Below are 20849 nucleotides of genomic sequence, written 5' to 3' on the forward strand. Positions count from 1 at the left end.
TTCTTTATGATACTATAGGAGGAGCATTAATGGAATACTGTGGCAGACAGGAGTAAACAATATCAACAGTTGCTAATGTGTTATGCAAACATTTTCAAGCCCTTCCAGTCATTAGAGCTGTCTGGGTAACAGACACAAATCTGACCACAGAGGGAGCTATTATACATGGGATTGGTAGAGAAGAACCTGCAAAGGCTAAACGCAATTTAATATTTCATAATCAGAAAAGGAACAAAAAATAATATTCATCAGAACTCGGTGGAAAAACAATTCACACCAAAAGGTAGGCTTCATTGAATGGTGGCATGATATCACTTTGAAGGACAACTGAACTTCAAGATTTCTCAACTCCTGAAACTCAGTTCCAACAGTGAAAACTATCTTAATTGAAGAAAATGTCCAAGTCAGTAGTGTGTCAAAAACTGTTCATACTACTTCAGTGTTATAAATATTAATATATAGTTGATTGGAATAAACAGACCAGGTCACCCTCTATGATAATGTGAAGGACTGATTCAGTATGGGAGTAAATATATGTTCTTACAGTGGTGATGTAAAGAAAATTTCTAATCTTTGAGAGATAAGATCTCTTAGTGTGTTAAAAGGTGGGTAGAGTTGTTGAGGGTCAACTTTCACTTCTCACGCATCAAAATGCATTTTTGGATCGACTGATATGTGGCACCACACCACAGCTGTTACATGGTGGTATGACATCACAGCAGATAAAAAATAGTGACGTCACTGTAAATAGTGCCACATAGCAGAATCGCGACATTATGTTCAACCATCACAATAATCAAATTCCAAAATCAAAACCAAGCTCCTGAAGCCACATTTGTTGATATTATTTATTGTCATTACAGTAAGCGCTACTTTTCAAGTCTACTAATTATCTCAAAATCAACAAAAATACATGTAGTTTATGTTTCTATATATTTAAAGACGCAATGATCCAGACTACAATAACATTAAAAAAAATGTTGAAAAATTGGAAAACTTTCAAAATTTGAAAATTGCCTGATGCTTTACTACAATTACGGCAAACTACATATACACGTTCTTCAAACTTTCAGCCTGCTGGCAATATGAAATAATTCTTCCCCTTTTATTCAGGTGATTGCCGGACAATTTAATTCATCAAAACTACTAGGCCTATCACAATGTAATGAAATAAATGCTGGTAGACACTTGCGTGCCCATGCCATCAGTTTTGCCTGCTGGTCTTCAGTTGCAGTGTAAAAGAATTCAGAGTTTCCACCGCCTTTATTCAAACCCAGAAGACAATTCAATCTTTGATCTGTTTAATTCACCATTACGCATTATTACATAACAAATAACAAAGATATCATTGTCGTCCCTTTGGTATTCAGACAACAATGCAGGTAGGAACACACCTTAATCCATTGAATTCTCAGATCACATGGCTTGACAACCAGGCAAACTTGTAAACCAGACGCAAAAATACCAAATTTGTATGCCAACAGCAAAATTTAGAATGAATCAAATTTATGCACAAGTTACAATGACTACATGTTAATGAAGGTTTTAATTATAATATGTACTTAAAAATTTATTTCAGTTGCTGAAAAAATAGCAAGCAAGTGATAGTGAATGACACTGGTGTTGAACTTCATTATGAAGTATGGGAATATTTTCTGCGTTGAGAACCCTCAAAGTTAGCCAGAGACCCCCATGCCGCTGAATAGAATCTTCCCTTTAGAAGACTATCTACTTAACACTGGTAGCACTCATTCATGTGTTCGGAAGATTTAAAGGAAAAATTCCACCCTGACCTCTGACCTTCATTCACGTGGTCCTGAAAGCAGGCTCATTGTATATTCATGATTTCACGACATGTGGAATTTCCCACGTCAAAGCATTGCACATGTAATACCGTTACAACTACACACGTGCTTAGTACATTACTTGCAGCAGAGATGTCTCATGTTTTCATAATTTGGATAGTGTATGTAAGCCTTTATCTGAAAGTAGGTTGAAATTTTGGAAATCATGCAAATGCCTTGTAGACAGTATCGTGTCACAGTTCAGTAACACCATTGTAGGCCCCCACCCCCATCAAGAACTTAAGTTGATGTTAAATTTGAAAGATACAATACTACTACCACCACTACCTAAGATAATTATTTTGTCAAAAACCTTTTACTTATTCACCATTACTATCTAACTAGAATTTCCTATGACTTGATACAGATTTTTCAAGCTCAAACATTAGTTGCTCAGAAGCTACCTGCCAATTACAGACACTGTATTAGACTGAAAATTTTGCAATTTCCACTTGTCAATTTGATATTTCCATCGATTTAATTTTACAAAAAATATTATCTTAAAAAAAAATTGGAAATTGATACCAGATTCCAAGCTTGCTGCATCTCTCTGTTTCTAACAAATAGAGAGGTACCATCTAATTTTCTACTGGGTTGTAGTGAACCAAAATACATCAAAACGTCATTGATTGAGGTATTAGAAGAATATTATCACCTCCATGACAAAACAAACTGAATGATTATTGTAAGATGTGTGAGTTCCCTCACAGGCGATAGGTGTATGTACCGCCTGACACCATGAAATGATAATTATTACGTATTAATCAAAGCTATTTGTGTAGATATTAAAATAACCACCTGTCTAACATACAATTCATTCTGACATTCTAAAGTGAGCTAAAAACAGTCCGGGTCAGCTCCAAAATTGGAGACTCATTATGATAATATATTCCGGCATTCAGCCAATCATCGACCAGATTACATCATTAATAAAGTACAGGTCACGCTGGGTCACAAATTACCCACCAAGTGTGATCGGCAGTTTTGGGCCGCTTATTAAGCCCCTGTCTTGTGAATTTCGACGAATTTCGACAGTCAACATAATCCACATGTTCTGCAGAAGGTCATGTCCAACAAGGAGTCCGATTAGTGAACAAATATTCGAAATATTGACGATTCATTTCTACCCCCAGTTGATCGATTTCGCTCAAGTACCGAGAATCATTTTGTGGATGTTCGTCATCTCTATTAGAAATACTCTTATAAAGGTTATTTGTGTAGGTACGCGTATAACATTTTGCAAGAAAGAAGAGCAATGTCAGAGCTTTAAAACGATACCTGTTTTGTAGTTGTCAAACGCAGACTAAAAATGGTACGCGATTTTGAAAATGTGTGGACAGAGTGGCCACACAACTGTTCCCCATACGGTAGAATTTATATCACTGCCATCTCCGATACAAATGGGGTATTCTGAACGATCTGTGTAGGTACACGATTTATATTTCGCAGGACTTCAAGCCAGAGTCTAGGAATCACAGCGATATATGGGGTTTGGTTGTCTTAGCCAGAATAAAACTGGTACGCGATTTTGAAATTGTGTTTTGACAGAGTGGCCACACAACTGTTCGACATTATGACAGAATACGGCGCGGGAGTTCGACACAGTATGGCGTACGTAACGAAGGACGCATGTGGAGGTTGCCAGGAAATACAATTTTTACTGATGGTGCGCTGGCCGCTGATTGGCTAATGAGAGGGGGTAAATATTATGGTATAGCGTCTCCAATTTTGGAGCTGACCCGGACTGAAAAAGTTACAAATGCTGGTCGATAAGACGAATGTCAACACTGAGCAATGTAATTAGACCATACTATTATCCAACAAGGTTGAACATTATCCAGAGTATGAGGGGTTGGTGTCCAGCCACTTAATTAGAACAAACATTCCTCATGTACCTGTACTTTTGTAGGTGATCGACCTTACTGAGAGTCGGCATGATTTAGCAAAATAACAAACTCACTGAAGCTTATAATAACCACAAACACAAATTTACTGACATCTTAGTTTAATTATGGATGTAAAAACAGACTAAAAAAGAGTTTAATTTAGTAAAATTTGAAGATTTAAAGAGTACAGATAAGTATTCTGGCTCTATTGGAAGATTAATTATATGTAGGAATTCTTGCAGTTGGCATGAATCAGCAGACATAAAAATATCAACGCAAATTTAGTGTACAACAGGAAGAATAAATTAGAAATGCACCAAGGAGATTCCAACAGTGTTTATGGTGACGCCAGTAAATGGAAAACCACGGGTTCCCCGAACATATCAATACATATACAATTATTGAAGGACAACAGAAATGGTACCATGCTGTGGTTCCCACACAATTTACCTATCTTCCCAAATGCTAGCTAAAACACCAAATATCATACTAAGTTTTCACCACATCTGTAAATCTATAACATATATAGTCAGTGACCTTAGAGGAGTTCAGGCTGCTAACAATTACTGACAGTCTACAGAATAATAATTCGTTTTACATTTTGACAAGTTCTTGTGTTGCTTTCTTTGTCAAGCCGTACATAACAGCAATGAATAAATTCTATCAAGTTGAATGTTGAAAGATGGCAAGTTCAAATCTAGACACTGAATTATAAATTTATTTAATGTATGTTGGCTTCTGTGGTATGTTCATGACTTGAAATAGCTTTATTGTACGAGTCGTTTTTCATTACCAGGGGAAATTTCCATCAGCTTCTTGGAAACTTTCCTCAATGCCCGTTCAACAATTTTAATGTGTGAATATGCAGCAATGGATACCAAAAGCATTCTATCAGATATTTTTCAATTATCACCTTTTAATCACATGACAGGATTTGTATCAATCTGTATGTACACTGTTATTAGGGATTAGGATTAATCACAAGAACGATATCAGTCCTTTCTCATTATGCATATTTCCACAAATCAGAGCGTTGGTCATGTATAACCATTTTACTTCGTTTTGAGGACTTCTTGCAAAACAGCGTGGGTATATATCTTGACCAGCACCGACTTGCTAACACTTTACTGGGGCACATTTTTAAAGTCCTGAGTTCATCCTCGCGCTGACCCAAATCTAGCAACGAGGCGTCCCCTTTGTCCAAAGTTCAGAAACGTCACGGGCTGTACTCAACCCGGTGTTGACTCGCGGGTAGATTTGAAATAACTTTTTAAATGGCTTCCGAGTCCTGTGCGATACTACCATGTCACACTTCGGAACTCGGTGTTTTAGGATGGTGGTCGCAAGTAAAATGCAAATTTCGCTCTACTGATCGAAATACAGCGCTATCGCATCATGACAATCGGTTAAATAAACAATCGCCGGTGTACAAACCCGTGGTATGGTAGCAAAATAGAGGTACAGCATATGCCAAAAACTTTCCTCATATACACCGTCAACGGTATGATACGTAAGTTATCTGGCCTGGCAATGTTGTTGGTGTAGGATACGTATGTAATAACCATGAACGTGGCGTTCACATAAGCGATTGTTTGAACTTGGGTGTCACATTATTACCAGCAACGCGCAACGTGTCCACTTCACAGTACTTTGGGCCGAGTAATTGAATGGCTACGCTACGTGTCACAGATACCATCACAGCATTAAATAAAAACCCCATAAAATTACATCAAAAGGGCTATTATGAACTGCTGAACTGTCTTTTGTCAAAAAAGAAAAGGAAACGATCGGAACGTACACCGGCTGACTACAACTTAGTCATTTTGCTGACGTTGTGGCAAGCTGTCCTCCACAAACTATTCGCCAACGCGTAAACAGCTTATCAAACACGGTTTTCCACTTGAGCATGTTGAGTAAAATATCGGCCGATGTTAAGATGTGTACACTTACATTTCCGATGGGTCCCTTTGTAATGTCTCCAGACATCGTCAGTTTTAACTTTGTGGAAATGATAGGATAGATGATGGGTTAGGCTGGTCCAGCGACGATATGCTACGCCAGATCGTCTGTCTTCTCTACCGGCTGCGAGCTTGGCTGTAGTGCGAGTGAGTGACGATAACTGCTCTCGGCGGCGAGCACGCACAATTTGACACGTGACCCGGAAGTACATATTCCACTCATTTTTTTCCGAAGCTATTCTCATCGTTTTTCGATGAAATGTCACCAAAATTGTGTTCAATGGTGCAAATTCATTTTTAAATATTTCCCTTAAAATTTCTTTAATTTTAATCCACTTAAATTTTGTTTTCATGTAAAAACCAGTACACCACAGAGGGCGTTATGCTTCGAAAATCCCCGGAAGTGGACCGGCTGTTCCTCACGCATGTGTTCGAAGATGATGATAAAAAGGACAATATACACGCTGCGCTGGGTCACTGTCTCCGTACAGGTGATTGGCGAATGGCTGTAAGTTATGGGACCTAAGTTATGTGGTTCATGTGACAGTAAGCTGAAAAGAAATATTTGGAGAAAGTGAAGAACATGTATATGTGTATCATATGTGATGTCTCAGCAAGTTCCTCATTTGAGGTTCCATGATGCATGATGGCTACATGTATTGCATCTACGTGTTGAAGTTTCGAATAAAAGTGAACCTTCAGAAGACATTGGATTGGTTGAATCGGTAGCCTAACATTTATGGCTGACATGTACCCGTACAAAATGGCTCACAGTCTCATCACTTTGTTTTTAGTGTTACTTTCTGCATCTTCGTCACAGCCTCCTCAGCAAGATGTAGTTCGTGTTTTGTTCTCAACCAAGACAACATACTCTGCATCGTTTGGTGGCTGGGAGGAAATGGACAAGAATTTCATACACACGAAGAGCTTGATCGAATCGAGAAGTCCAACCTGTCGCCCTTTGCAAGTCAATGCAGTTTTCAGGCATGGGACGAGATACCCAAGTCAAAACGACTTTAAAATTTTGCACAAGCTTCAGGGCGTTCAAGAATATATTACAAACAAGAAATATTACAAACTAAAATCGTGGATAAATAAGTTTTCAGACACAGAGCCGAAAATATTAGCAGAAACTGGTCGCAAAGAAATGCAGGATCTTGGTCAAAGATATGCATGGTATTTTCCAAGACTCATCAGCAGGACACACTCTGCAAACGGCCGTCTCAAGTTTACTAGTTCTGATCTGTCAAGAACTATAGAAAGTGCTGAAATGTTCATTGAAGGCTTGCAAAAGGTGATGGGAAGTAAAGAAGAGAGAGCTAGTGTTAAGCTTGACATTTTAAATTCGGATACAGACGTCCTCGCAAGATTTTTTGACAATTGTGAAAAGTTCATCCTGACAATTGAGAAAAACAAAACGGCACTAGCTGAAGTGTCAAAGTTTGGTGATGGCAATGAAGTACATTCTGTTGTGGAGGGGCTTATCAAGAGACTAGGTATTCCAGAAGACATCTCATTCAATAAAGGTATTATTCATAAGATTTAAGCATGTTTTTTCGCTTCCACTATGGTAGGGATGTTTTTTACACATATTGTGCAGTTAGTGCAGTCTGTAGTTGCAAATGTAGTTTGTATGCCGATTTTAAAAAGAAAACAGAAATGTCAAATTTGCATATGACAAATTTGCATAGGAAATTAAGAATTCAAACTGATGCCAGGGTGACATATTTGGTCAAATTAAGCAGTCCCTTATTTTTCTCTACGTAAGAAATATTGACTGTAAAAGCACTGCTCAAAAATTTACAACCATCACACCAAATGTTACTGTCAGTACATTCTTGTATTACCAGCTGGATCATGGCCCCTACCCTGCAGTAAGGGTCTGTGATGGAATCCACCATGAATCCACCAAGTGTATCACCCTGGCATTTTAGTCGGAGTTCTTTCATATGTAAATTTGTCATTTCTCCGCAAATGTCAAAGTTTAGTCCCACAGGTTGCTAAGATAGTAGTTTGAGCTTGGAATTAAAGTAAAAACCTCAATGTTATGAGTGTACAGATATATCAATTATATTATTAGATTCTCAACAGTGTATACTGTCTTTTTTAGGTTCATAGTAAATTTTCATAGAGCTGTAGCTGATATTTCAGTTGTATGGACTTTTGAAAAGTTGTTTTCTCAGATAAAGCAGAGAAAACTGTTTTCTTTAAAATCATAATCACTGTGTGCGTGTGTAAGTTCACATTCCCTCCAATAATCCGTTCCTAACGCTGTGTCCATACTATCTCAAGATATTGGTCAACTTAACAAAATTTTATACTGAATGTATTCATGGCTCTTTTGAAGCTCCACATCAGAGGGTTTTCTGTATACTAGTATTACTCCGAAAATCCATTCTGGTAACTATGGTCTACATAGAAAATATGATTGCCAAGCTCTGCTACTTTTGTGTATACTCTTTAGAGAGACTGTTAAAGTTACATCCTGTATAAATAAAACCACAATTGTGAAAAAAATATAGAGAAGCCCCTAAGATGAAGCTTGGTATATTCCTTGGTCCACAATGCATTGGTGCTTTGACCTTTGAACTTGTCATAGAGTCTACAATGTACTGGTATATTGCATTGTGGCAGTAGAAAGAAACCTCCATGATTCTATCCAGTTTTTTCAAAAGTATTAAAAGGGACAACAAGTACAAAAGGGTGCTTCAGGCTGTCATAGTGTCAATGTTCATTTAGCAACCAACAATCAAAGGTATCACATCATCACGCATTGGTGTTCTGGTTAAAGTTACATTCAAGCAGATTCATAGACTCTAGAGAAAATAACATTTCTCAGGTTCCATGGCAGAATCCTGAAGGTGTACACAAACCAAAACTGAAAATCATTCTCATGAGTTGTTTCAAAAAACCAATGTAAAAATGATGGGGAAATTATGACCTTCAGGAATTAAAAATAATGGTGTCAATATCCATCTGTGCATTGAACAACAAAAAGGGAATTAGGTTTTGTGGGCGCAGTGATAACTGTGGACTGATAATTCTATGAATGTGCCCTGACTTAGGGATTTTCATGTATTTTTTTGCACTTAAACAAAATACAAAAGTTGATACATATGTCAACAGTAATGTACTTATGTAGGATTTTCTTGAAAGTAATAATTATTTTTTAATTTACCGTTTCCAGGGTACAATGCAATCATTATGATTATTAACATTGTAGTATTCGTTTGCTAATATGTGCATATCATAGGATTTGCTGGGACTCAAATGGGAAAATTTTAAGCCAAATAATTATGTTGAACAATTGAGCCTTTTTGTCAAAATTGTCAACATAGAGGAGAAGAGATAGGCTTTGACTTCTCCTTGGTTTATACACAATGTTTCCACTGAAACCTAGGCTTTAGTGAAGTGTAGCTTATACAGTAACTCAGATAAGGTCCCAGACTGGAGGGAGAAAGCAAGTAAAATTGTTAAAACTCTGGTTTTCAAACACTACTCAAAAACTCAGACTGTTCCTTCTAATGAAAATGAATTTAAGATCATTTTGGATTCATTGAATTATAAAAAAAATAAACACGTCAGCTGCTTACATGTCACAATTATTGATTCATAATTGATCATTTCTTACAAATAAATTGTGAAAAATGTAGAGTCAAACCAGGATTTGCTGATGTACCTGGTGAACTTGGGTGTCCAAATTGACAGTGTATTTAATTTGTGTTTTAAGTGCCAAAGTTGTGTTCAAACAATTCGCTAATCTTAACACAGAAATTAGAATGGAGTGAAACATTTCGCTTTTTTTTTTACAGGACTTCATGGGTTTTTTATTTGGTCAGATTTTTGGCTAAGCTCAGTTTGCTTTTCTTATTATGAAAATGTCTTAGCAATGATTTATAATGGTGAACTACGCCTAAATGGGGATATATAAGTTTTCTCTTCATAGTAGTATCTACTTCCTTGAATCAAAACCCATAAATTCTTAATTCATTAAAATTAATGTAGACTGATTGTTTTGATATAGATATTATTTATATATCCTAATCACGGTACAATGCCATTCATTGAACGTTCCAGATCATGCAAAGGCCGTATTCAGTGTGTGTGCTTATGAGCTGGCCATTTTGGGGAAATCCCACTGGTGCGATGCCTTGACAACAAGCGACCTACAGGTGCTTGAATACTTGGCTGATCTCAAACATTACTGGAGGAAAGGATATGGGTATGAGTTGAACTATCACATCTGTTGCCGTCTGCTGCAAGAGCTCTTTGCGATAATGGAACAAGCCGTCAGTGGGATTAAGCGGTTAGTGAACTGTTGAAAAATTTGTATGTACAGTGTATCAAATTAATTTTTTCACTCTTTAAGGCACATTGATTTTTCCCAAGTGATTTTTACATATTCCCCTTTGTGTAAAAATTTACTGCCTTTTTCAGCCCATGGATTTTGATGTTCCTTGTGACAGAAAATTGTAATCTTTCTGAATGTATGTATTGAGTAATGTGATTGATTTGACTGAGACAGGAACTGTACTGGCAAAGCAAAATACACATGTTATAACAAGCTGGTGCACACTCAATCCAATATGACTACCTGTACAGATGAGATCAAATCACAGATATGTTGATGTAGCAGTGCATTATGTTCCCTTCCACTGCTTTCATGGATGGTCGGCTGGTATTCAAACTAGAATGTTTCCTGCCCAGACAGAGTCGTGTACCCTCTTTGACCAATCACAAAATTTACTGAAGGATATTATCCATGTCCACAGAACTTTTTTTTCAGAAACTTGAATCTGACAGAGATTTTCACTGTTGCAAATCTACACCTGGAATTGTCATACTATTGTCTTGCCTATCTTATGTGTTGAGAAATTATCTAACCAACAGATTAGTCTATTGTTTTTTCCCTAATAAAACCCATCAACACCTCACTACTATTTACACTGTAAATTGGCAAAAGCTGCCAAAAGCTAGCCATTGACGAGATAAATATTTGTGTTTGAAAGCAGATGTGAATGATTTATTTACATTGAAAAGACTCACACCTGAGAACAAACTGACAGGAATCATTGATGCAGCATGGAGTACTCAGTAGTAGAATTATAATATCAGTGTTCCACCATACTCTTCACATATCATTCCTATGTTTTATCAGGAAGAAATAAAAAAAAGTATACAGAGTATTTGCTGTGGTGCTCCAGTTACTTTGCTTTGGCCCCTAGGTGTGTCATTGCAAAAATGTTATAATGGAAGAAATGTTACCAGGGTTGCCAAACCATTCACATATCTTTTTTAAACATGAAAAAAATGAAATATTGAGGTACGTAGACCCTCAAGGGTCTATGTGATGTACTACAATTTGAATGTTAGAGAAATAGCTTAGGTAGGATATAGAACCTTGATAAAATGGAGGAGACGTTTTTCTGTAGCCATTCATGATTTATTCATACTAAAATAATCTATGGTAATAGTTAACTATGTGCATATTCAATTTTCCAGTGATGATCACTTGGTTGGATCTTTCTGGTTTGGTCACGCCGAGACGATATTCCCTCTCATCAGCATTCTGGGATTGTTCAACGACACAGTCAAACTTCGGGCGGATAACTTTGACACCAGCAGAAATAGACTATTCCGCGGCAGCAAGCTAGCCCCGTTTGCGTCCAACGTGGCCATTGTCGTCTATGAATGTGACAAGGACGAGACCGATGCTGATGACTTCATGGTTGAAGTTTTTGTCCAGGAAACACCGGTGACTTTACCCTGCTGTCAGTCATCTCTTTGTCAGTACACAACCGTTAAAGAATGTTATTCAAAATGGCTGAATGATTGTGACTTTGAAAAATTGTGTGGATATGAACACAAAACTCAAAAACTCAAAGAGGAGCTGTAGTAGTAACTCACCAGTAATTGTTTTTAAATTTGATGGTATAAAATTTATTTGTCTACTTGCTGATTTTCATGAAATTATAGTAAACGGAAATATCTTTATCTTTTGGCATCATGCCAAGTACCCTTTTTTATCGAATTGAATTTAGGAAAAAAATGCCACCAAAGTCCAGGTATTGTCAATAGGTATGCAACTTTTAAGGAAATAGCCAGCCAACTTAATTTTATTGATAACAGCCAGCTGGCTACCAGGGAGGTGTTTAACCATGTAGGTCAAAAAATGATTATACTGAACCAAGATGGCTGACATCATTGCAGCAGGCTTTTGCCTTTGTAATTACAAAATGACAATGAGCTTGTTGTTAAAAAAATATCACATTTTCTTGCAGTCAGTGGCGAATCAATCTACTCAAGCCTGCATGTTAATGATGTCTTTTGTCAAGAAAGAAACCAAATACTATTTTGGATGTTTTTATTTTTAATGTTCATCATTTAGAATGTAATTTTTTAGCTCACATTTGGTTATATCAATGTGAGTTTATCGTATAAGCTGAAGTCGATGGCGTCTGTATGTATGTGTGTATGTATGTATGTATGTATGTATGTATGTATGTATGTATGTACGTACAGTATGTCCGTCAACATCAAAAACACGCAAACCGCTGCACATTTCAGCTTGGTATTTGGTGTGTGGATGCATCCTGGGCTATATATGGGATTTTGTTCAAATGAAGTCTGCGTTGCCAAAATTATGCAAATGAGCTTACAAAATGTGAAAATGGTCAAGAATTAATAACTCAAGAACTGCTGTTTTGATTGCTTTGAAAATTTTTGTGCAAGTACCTTAGGTGAACCTCATACAGTTTTATGAATATTGTGAAGATATTTTTAATTTTGTATTTTTGCAGAATTTTTTGGTGATTTTTCTCATTTTCAGTTTAAAAAAATCTTCTTCTCTGAAACCGCCAGCCCAATGGCTCTCAAATTTGAGTTGGATCTTTGTGAGGGTGTTACTCTTCTAATTTGTTGAAGTTATGACAAAATTTGGAAAATTACTATTTTGGAGCAATTTTGTCATTTTTGGTCAAAAAATCTTAAACAGTGTTTTCTTTTTAAAACCCCTGGACAGACAGCTTTTATATTTGGTACACAGACGTACAGAGATGACAATAGTTAGATATGTGGAAATTGTCCTGAAATATACAAATTTGTATTTTTAAGACAATATTGTCATTTTTGGTCAAGAAAACTTGTTCTCAAAATTACTTGTTTGATAGCTTTGTAATTTGGTATAAAGTCCCCAGGGATGTTATTAGACAAATTTTTTGCTCAAAGTGTTGGGAAACCCCACAATTTATATATTTTAGGTAATTTTCTCAGTTTGTGACCTTAAATGACCTACACCAACCCGGGATATGTTGTGAGACAGTTTTGAAGGCTGTGAACATAATTTTGTCATATTTGGTATCAATTTGTAGGAAATTTTGATCCAGAAAACAAAGCTGAGGTGAATTTTTTCATTGCGGACCAATTTGTGCAACTTTTCTTTGTAAGACATACAAGAACTGATGAGAAATTTGGATCCAGGATAATTCCAGATGTTGTAATCACCGCCCACAGTGGAAGGCATTTCACTATCTGTAACTAACTTAAGTGCTGTTTACATTAGAATGATAACACTCATGGCATTAATTAAAAACTCCCCAAGGTTGTAAATATATTTCCTGTCATCTCGCGTTATGTAATACCGAGGGATGGAACATTTGATATTCAGGAAGGGGTAGGGTCTAGAAGATTGATGAGGTACGGTAGCATTACTTTTTTACCAGATCCCTTGTACATTTTTTTACCCACTCCCACCTTTTCTTTTTATCAAGCCTTCTCTGACTATTTTTTGTTGTTGACATTTGCTTAATACGTATTTAGGATCTGCTTGTCTCATTGCTATAGAAGTTGATATGCATGTTCCTAAAGATGACCTCCAGTACCTAAGTTGGAGACCTTATTTGCTTTTGACATTCTTGTTTTTCCTGGTTTAAATATTTCTCGAATGGACCATTTCAAACCGAATGTGAGCACACTGTCCTTGACGGTATTTTTACAAATTTGATGCATATTCTGAAATACAACCAATACAGCTGTACCACAGTTCTGATTCCATTCATAGAATTTGTTGAGATCACAGACGTGGCGCTATTGTCTGTGATGAACCAGACTCTGCAACTACTGCAGGCTCCGTCTTACCTCCATGTTGACAACAAACCTGGCAACGATCTCAGTGCTTTATCAAAGCAGATAAGGCATTGTGCTAAGCAGCCACACACACACTCACAAGTGACATGTACCTCACCTTTGATTGTGTGTTTCTCAGCTTGGGACATTAGCACTTCATTAGAGACTTCAAAAGAATGGAAAAAAGAAGCAGTACGGCATTCTGCATATCTACTTTGTCAAACACTGATTGTCACAAATTTCCTGGTCTTTATTCTGAAAGATGCCAGTCAGATATCATGGATGCATGTCTACCTGTAGTTGCAGACCATTTATTGTCTATGGTTTAGCTTTTATGGGGCTTTGTGGTTTGACAACCTGTGTGATTTACCGTGGTGCACATTGTACATCAGGGTCCCATGGTCTTTGATGGTAGTTGCATCAAACCACAAGCACAGTAACTGATCTTTTTCACCTCACATAATCACAGCCAGCTAGCAAGGCAACAAAGAGTGCAATAGTAACCCTGTCGAAGTCTGCCCTGGTTTTTATTTATTTTGCAGCATTCGTTCTTTTGTATGTGGAGGTGAAAAAAGTTTAACCTCCCTGCTTTGTGTCAGTGTATATCAATGGTCGTACCCAGGGTTGAGTAACTGTCCCAGGGTGAGTGAGTGACTGTCAAAAAGGTCAATGAGTTCACAGAAACATGATTTTGCAGTTTTTCAGGAGCATCAGACGTGATACATACACATGCGCAGCTGAAATTTGATTTTGTTTTGTTAACTGTTCTGACCCCCTCAGGATTTCTGAAGACTGATGAGGATTGTATCGTTTACCGATAATTTCAAATTTCAAAGAAAGTTTAGTTTGCAGACTACCCTTGTTTCTTTATTTGTGAAATACAAGCTTGAAAACCTTTGATAAAAATGGTTCCCTCACCAGTGACAATACATTGAAATCCAACAGCACAGCTGAATAATGTTGGGGCCATACAGTACTTATGGTAGAAATCAGTGCCTGTCTGAAGGTGCAAACAAATACAAACATACCCCCTAGGATAACGAAATTTTAACCGTACTACACAACTTACCATGGACCCAGTGCTCTTCAGTCTTGCCAATCCTGAGCATAGTGTTTAGATCCAGTGCTATGCAATAAATTGTCTTTTTGAGTTCCTCGGGGACAGATATTCACACTCTTGAACTTATACAATTCTTTTCTGATCTACCATTTGTGGAGGCTCATTTTAAAGATCTTGGTGAAAGAAAACTTGTCACCCTCTTAGTTTTTTGGAAATCAAAATTTTATTTTCTCCATAGAGTTAACACAGGGATGGCGGCCATTTTGAATTTCAAATGTCAGTAAATCTTAGGTAATTTATTTTCCTATGCCAAAGTTTGCAGGCTGACCCCTAACTATATGTGTGATTTTTTGAGAGAATGGTTGAAAGATGCCATGAGGAAAGTTTGTGCAAAAGTTTAAGTCTCACTTTTGAGGCACATTCTACCTTAAACTAAATCTATCTCACGTCAGTTTTTTAAATACCTTGTCTCATTCCTTCCAAAACACTGTATACGGTGACAAGAGACACGGTATTTCACTTTGACCTGAGTAATGTATCTTTAGAAAAAAAGATAGATGTAGTATTTCAATATTGACCAGAATGCATAACACTTTGTAAATGGTCTAAAAGATAAGGGACAGCAATAAAGATAGACATTGTATTTCATTATTGACAGAATGCATAACACTCTGTAAAGGGTCTAAAAGATAAGGGACAGCAATATTGACTCTATTACTTTTTTCAACAATGTGTTAATTAATTTTTGAAATTGTAATCAGCATGATTAACATTTTGATATCCAATTAAACATTTGCATATCAATCCTCTACACACTTTACTACTCAGTAGTAGGCCTTTTTGTGTATGTATTTTAATTTCTGTTGAAAATAGAGATCATTGTTTAAGTAGAGAATTAAAAATTCATATTTTAATTTCTTAAATTCTAATTTCGTACATTCTAATGTAATCTGGCCCTGTACGATGATGTAATCAGTAACAGATTTTTACTTATTTTGCTGTGTCAGTTGACACAGTGTAGCAAAGTGTGTATCTAATGCAACAACAAAGTTCCAATGACAGTGACCTTGACTTTGCTTTATCAGGGTTTATTTTCTGTGGCAGTATCAAAGGTACTTTCTAATGACTAAATTGTTTTCTAATTTTGACTTGTATGATGTAAAAATTTTCTAGCATCAAGAAGATTTTTGAATCTGTGCAGCATTAATTTTTTTTTGCCATGGTTTGGAAAGATATGTAAATTATGTGGGAAGCCAAGTACCATATCTGTCATCCTGAAATAGGATTGCATTGATATGACAGGGGGAACCCGCTTAAATTTTAATACCAGGTAGCAATAATAACAAAAAATACTCTAGCTTATAGGGACTCTCTGCTCCAGATGATGTAGAAAAAATGAATTTGAAGTTGCAAACAGGTAGGAATATTTCTGCTCATTTTTGAACGTTCTCACGGTGTGTTGCTTTGGTAACAAATATGTTCATTTCTGAAAATAAAAAAAGATGGGAAGTTCTGGAAACCTGTAACAAAATGTACAAGAGATTCTGAATGCCTCAGTGTACCACTCTTGAAAATTATTCAGCTCAGAAACAAGAATCATCTTTTTTGCATAGCTATAATAAATCCTATGATTTGTTGCTTGTATTTGAAAACAAACTTTTGCTGTGAGCATCATGTGTTTTAATGTTGAAATGCAAGTTTTTCGATGACTTTGTATATTTTGTACTTTTATCGCCATTTCATCAATGACCTTTGTGCGCTCTTTTTGTGGCAAATATTGCAAAATGTTTTACATGTTCCGTCTGGACTAGCAGAGTAAAACTTAACAATCACAGATGTATTTCATTTTGATAGTTGAAGAGAGTATTCAAGTGAAGTGCCAGGCCTGTGCGTGGGTCTGTGAGTTTCCCAGTGAGACAGTGCTGGAAATGAGCATGCCCAAACACCGGGCTCAATAAAGTGCTTGTTTGCACTATTTGTACAAATATTTATCTCTGAGTAAACGTGCTGAATTGGAATTGTTCATGATGATGCAGCATTTTGTTTTCAGAAGATTTGGCCGACTTGATGGGTGAACTTTTAACCCATGTTGCTGTATATGGGCAAAGGATAGTTCATGTCACCTCTATTCCGGCAGCACTGTCGTAAACACACTTGGCAAATAAAGTTCTGTTGGTGATCACTTAACCTTCAAACATCCCTTTTTATGCTACTAGACTCATCAAATTTTATTTTGTTTTGTCCCAAATTGGATAGCTGGCAGTCTTTGTAACATTACTGAGTAGGGGAAGTGAAGTGTTTCACACTTGTGTGACAGTGTTACCATAGGTAGCGACAAGAACGGACGATTTCATGGCAAGCTGGTCACCCCTTTGCGCTGTCACATAATGGCATAATCCTGAAATTTATTGTATCACTGACCAGTAAACATGGGTTGGAGCTTCTCCACTGTCTCTGGTCAGGGATGGAGGAGGAGTGTGGCAAAGGGTCAATCAGGGTTGTTGACTGTCTTCCAATGGGGTAGTAAACATTTTATTTCTTTGTGGACAGTTATTCACAGCTTGGTTCTTGAATGCCAATAGAGCAACAGGAACTCAGCTGTCTGTTTTGCAGTCTGCCATCATAATGAAGCATGGATGCATAATTCTGCCAGCACAGTGTCGAATGATTCAACTTAATCAGAGCTTTAACCCTTTGAGTGCTGTAATTTTTCTCACAAAAATTTCAGTGTAACGTTTTATCAATTGTTATGAATTTTTCTGTAACTTTTTGATAATTTTGGAACAAATGGACATAAGCTGTCAATGGCTACAATGTTTGACCTAAATTTTGGGAAATATCTGAAAAAAATTGTCTAGATCTGAAAAAAGTTTTATAAAGTCAACAATAGTTGGCGTTGACACTCAAAGGGTTAAGGTAGTATGCGCCTTAAATTGAAAGACTTAAACGTTTGCTCAAAGTTTCCTCAAGGAATCTTTAAACCATTCTCTTTCAAAATCAAGAATAAAGATTAGGGGTCACCATGCAAATTTTGGTACTACAGAAACAAATAACCCAAGATTTACCAATATTTTAAATTCAAAATGGCCACCATCCCTGTGTTAACTCTATGGAGAAAAATAAAGTTTTCGAATTTCAAAAAACTAAGCTAGTGAAAAGTTTTCTTACACCAAGAGCTTTAAAATGAACCCCCACAAGTGGTAGATCAGAAAAGTATTGTAAAAGTTTGAGCGTCCAAATATCTGTCCCCGAGGCGCATTCTATTTTAATCCTCTCTGTTTCAGAAATTTGAGATATGTCATCAATGTTAATGCTCTGTTTTTCTTTGTAAGCATATATCATTATAGATTCTCACACATTACATGTATGGTGTGACCTATTTTCGTAGAACTTTAGATTTTGATGTGTCATCAACAGTTTTATTTGCAGCCATTAAACACCAATAAAACACCTCAAACATAATTTAGGCACATTATGTGCTGTATTAAAAAAATCTTACAACAGCATGATAATGTTCTATTGAAGTGCAAACCAATAGTCACAAAGCTGCATTTTTTCAAGACAGAAAACATTATGATAATGCAAAGCCATCAAGAACAACATTTCTGAGAAAAATTTAAATAGAATAGCCTTGTAGCCTAAGATTTGTTGTAAACCTAGGCAATCAGCCATATCAATGGGTATCTCCATTAAGTGAATGTGATATCAAACCCCATGGTGATCACGAGCCTATGCATCACAGAGCAGGCAGATCATGACACAGCAAAATTATTATCTGACACATTGAAACTTCAGAAATCAAGGATGAAGTGGATGTCACCTTTGACCTCAAACTGTCAGCAGGTCACTTTCTGTATATCTATTATGCTGGATAGCACCTCAAGGACAAATTTTTTCAGGACAAATATTACAGCTTTTGTCAACTTGTTAAACTTTCTGGGAAAATTTAAAGGTTTCAGTCATTTTTTGTGACAATCAAATATTGCTAAATTGTTTTTCTCAGTGTTATCATGATGATTTATTTGAAATTTGGTGTGATCATCCTGTTTTCTTTCATTTTATTGTGAAAGAGAACAGTTTCAAGTTTCCCCCTATGCTTAATCTCTGAAACAGATTTAATAAAAAGGTGTTGCTGTACTTGAACTTTCTGAAGGTCATGTTGAAAGTTGATGAAAAAAATTAGGTTTCCATTGTACAGTCAGTGTTCCTGAAATTGCTGTGATTTCAGTCATCTCATTTTCCTGTAAATTAAAAATATATTTTTCCCATCAAATGAACGCAGTGAGTGGCCACCACTTTTCGACATCATATACTGGTCAGTGTTCCTCCCCCAGCAGCAGCTTCATCCAGTGTTTGTTGAAGTCCGCATCTTTGAGTTTTGTAATTTTTGCCTTACCACACTCCTTGAGTGTGTTGTTGAGCAATAAAGTAAAGTAAAGTAAAGTTATTGTAGTCTACTCCAAAACTATGTCTAGTGACCCCAATATCTCTGTCCTCATTTTGAAAGGAATATTGGGTCAAAGAGAGAGCAAAAGTGTAAAACATAATGATTCTGACATTGATAACATGATCTTAAAAAGAAATATTTCTTGCAGATGTACTTCAGATTCAACAGAGTTTTCATGAGGAGATGAAAACCCAATATGTTCCAGTCTGATTGTTCCAGAAGATTATCCATAATGGCAAATTAATTATTTTGTACTTCACAGCATGAAGCTGCTATAGCCTTGAGCAGTGTAACTGGTAGATAGATTTACTCTTTCTCATAAACAATGATGCGACAGTAATGTATACATTCTATTGTAGGCTACTGTGAGCTCCATCCAATGATGTCACAGATGGAATGAATGGATTGTATTACATGTTTGTGTTCTTGAAAAAATTCTGACCATTGTTTCATTACAAAATGGCTGTTAATTTTAAAAAGTTCATGCTTTTTCACAAATTGTGTTATGATTTATTTTGTGGAAAATTTATACATTGCTCCTGTAGGTTTGACCTCTCCATCCCTGCGATGTAATGGATTGCCCCAGCATATATCACTTTAACTGTTTGTTAGACGTCACTGGCAACAGCCGGCAAAATGACACGTTGCAAAAATGCCGAAAAATCTCTGGGTCACAGCTGGTGTCATTTCAGACATGACAGACGAGCAAAACTCAGCCTTGACATTTACACATGTATGTCGACAGAGGGCGCTATCATCCGACCGGGTGAAGTATTACGATTGGAACTAATTTGGGATACTTGGATTTTCATATTTTTCAAATTTCTCAAAAGTTTTAGTTGCCTTATAGCTGAGTGTCTCAATATTACAAATTGCTCATAAAAATAAGTGTGTAACGTAGAAAGAAAAGCAGATGAGATAACATTTGAAGATTATAAAGACACTTCACCATCCAATTATCCCAAATTAGTTCCAATCGTGTTGTTTATATCAAACCAAAGGGACCATGACCGAATCTAGTCTGGTGGTCTCATTGTACTGAATAAAGTGATCTCTGCTAAAAATAATACTGATTTTTTTTCCATATAAGGGTGTGATATCGAAGACTTGTGGATGAAAGTGAATCTCCAAGTTCAACTGACTAAATCAAAGTGAGAAGTGCAAGAGACACCTGTTTGAATCAAATGTTGATGTTTTGTGGTTGGAAATTATTCTTGATGTCTTCGTGGTATGTATTAGTTTCAGGGTCCTCAGAAGCAATAAGATAAAACGTACAAATGATAAAATAAAAACAAAAAACTAATACACGTGGACAAACAATATATAAAATAGACAATTGATAAATGCAAAACAAACAGCAAACTAAAAAATAAATTAGTATATGTATGGATGCATGCATATGCGCATGCAGTATGTATGTATGTATGTATGTATGTATGTATGTATGTATGTATGTATGTATGTATGTATGTATGTATGTATGTATGTATGTATGTATGTATGTATGTATGTATGTATGTGTATGTATGT

The 20849-nt window shown here is 36.4% G+C and overlaps 2 protein-coding genes across 2 annotated transcripts in view; one reads left to right on the forward strand and one right to left on the reverse strand.

Moving 5' to 3' along the window:
• The window catches only part of LOC139122980 (bifunctional 3'-phosphoadenosine 5'-phosphosulfate synthase-like), a 28666-nt gene extending 22783 nt beyond the window's left edge, over nucleotides 1-5883 (reverse strand). The window contains exon 1 of the mRNA XM_070688909.1: nucleotides 5681-5883. Within this exon, the coding sequence (XP_070545010.1) occupies nucleotides 5681-5716 (36 nt within the window). The 5' untranslated portion in view covers nucleotides 5717-5883. The remainder of the gene's footprint in view (nucleotides 1-5680) is intronic.
• On the forward strand, nucleotides 45-18015 carry LOC139122981 (multiple inositol polyphosphate phosphatase 1-like). The gene is made up of 4 exons (XM_070688911.1): nucleotides 45-283; nucleotides 6053-7214; nucleotides 9766-9994; nucleotides 11191-18015. The coding sequence occupies exons 2-4, from the start codon at nucleotides 6428-6430 to the stop codon at nucleotides 11582-11584; spliced, it is 1410 nt and encodes a 469-aa protein (XP_070545012.1). The 5' UTR covers nucleotides 45-283; nucleotides 6053-6427; the 3' UTR covers nucleotides 11585-18015.
• Nucleotides 18016-20849: the final 2834 nt, after the last annotated feature.

This window comes from Ptychodera flava, chromosome 22 (genome assembly GCF_041260155.1).
Source record: "Ptychodera flava strain L36383 chromosome 22, AS_Pfla_20210202, whole genome shotgun sequence".
NCBI lineage: Eukaryota > Metazoa > Hemichordata > Enteropneusta > Ptychoderidae > Ptychodera > Ptychodera flava.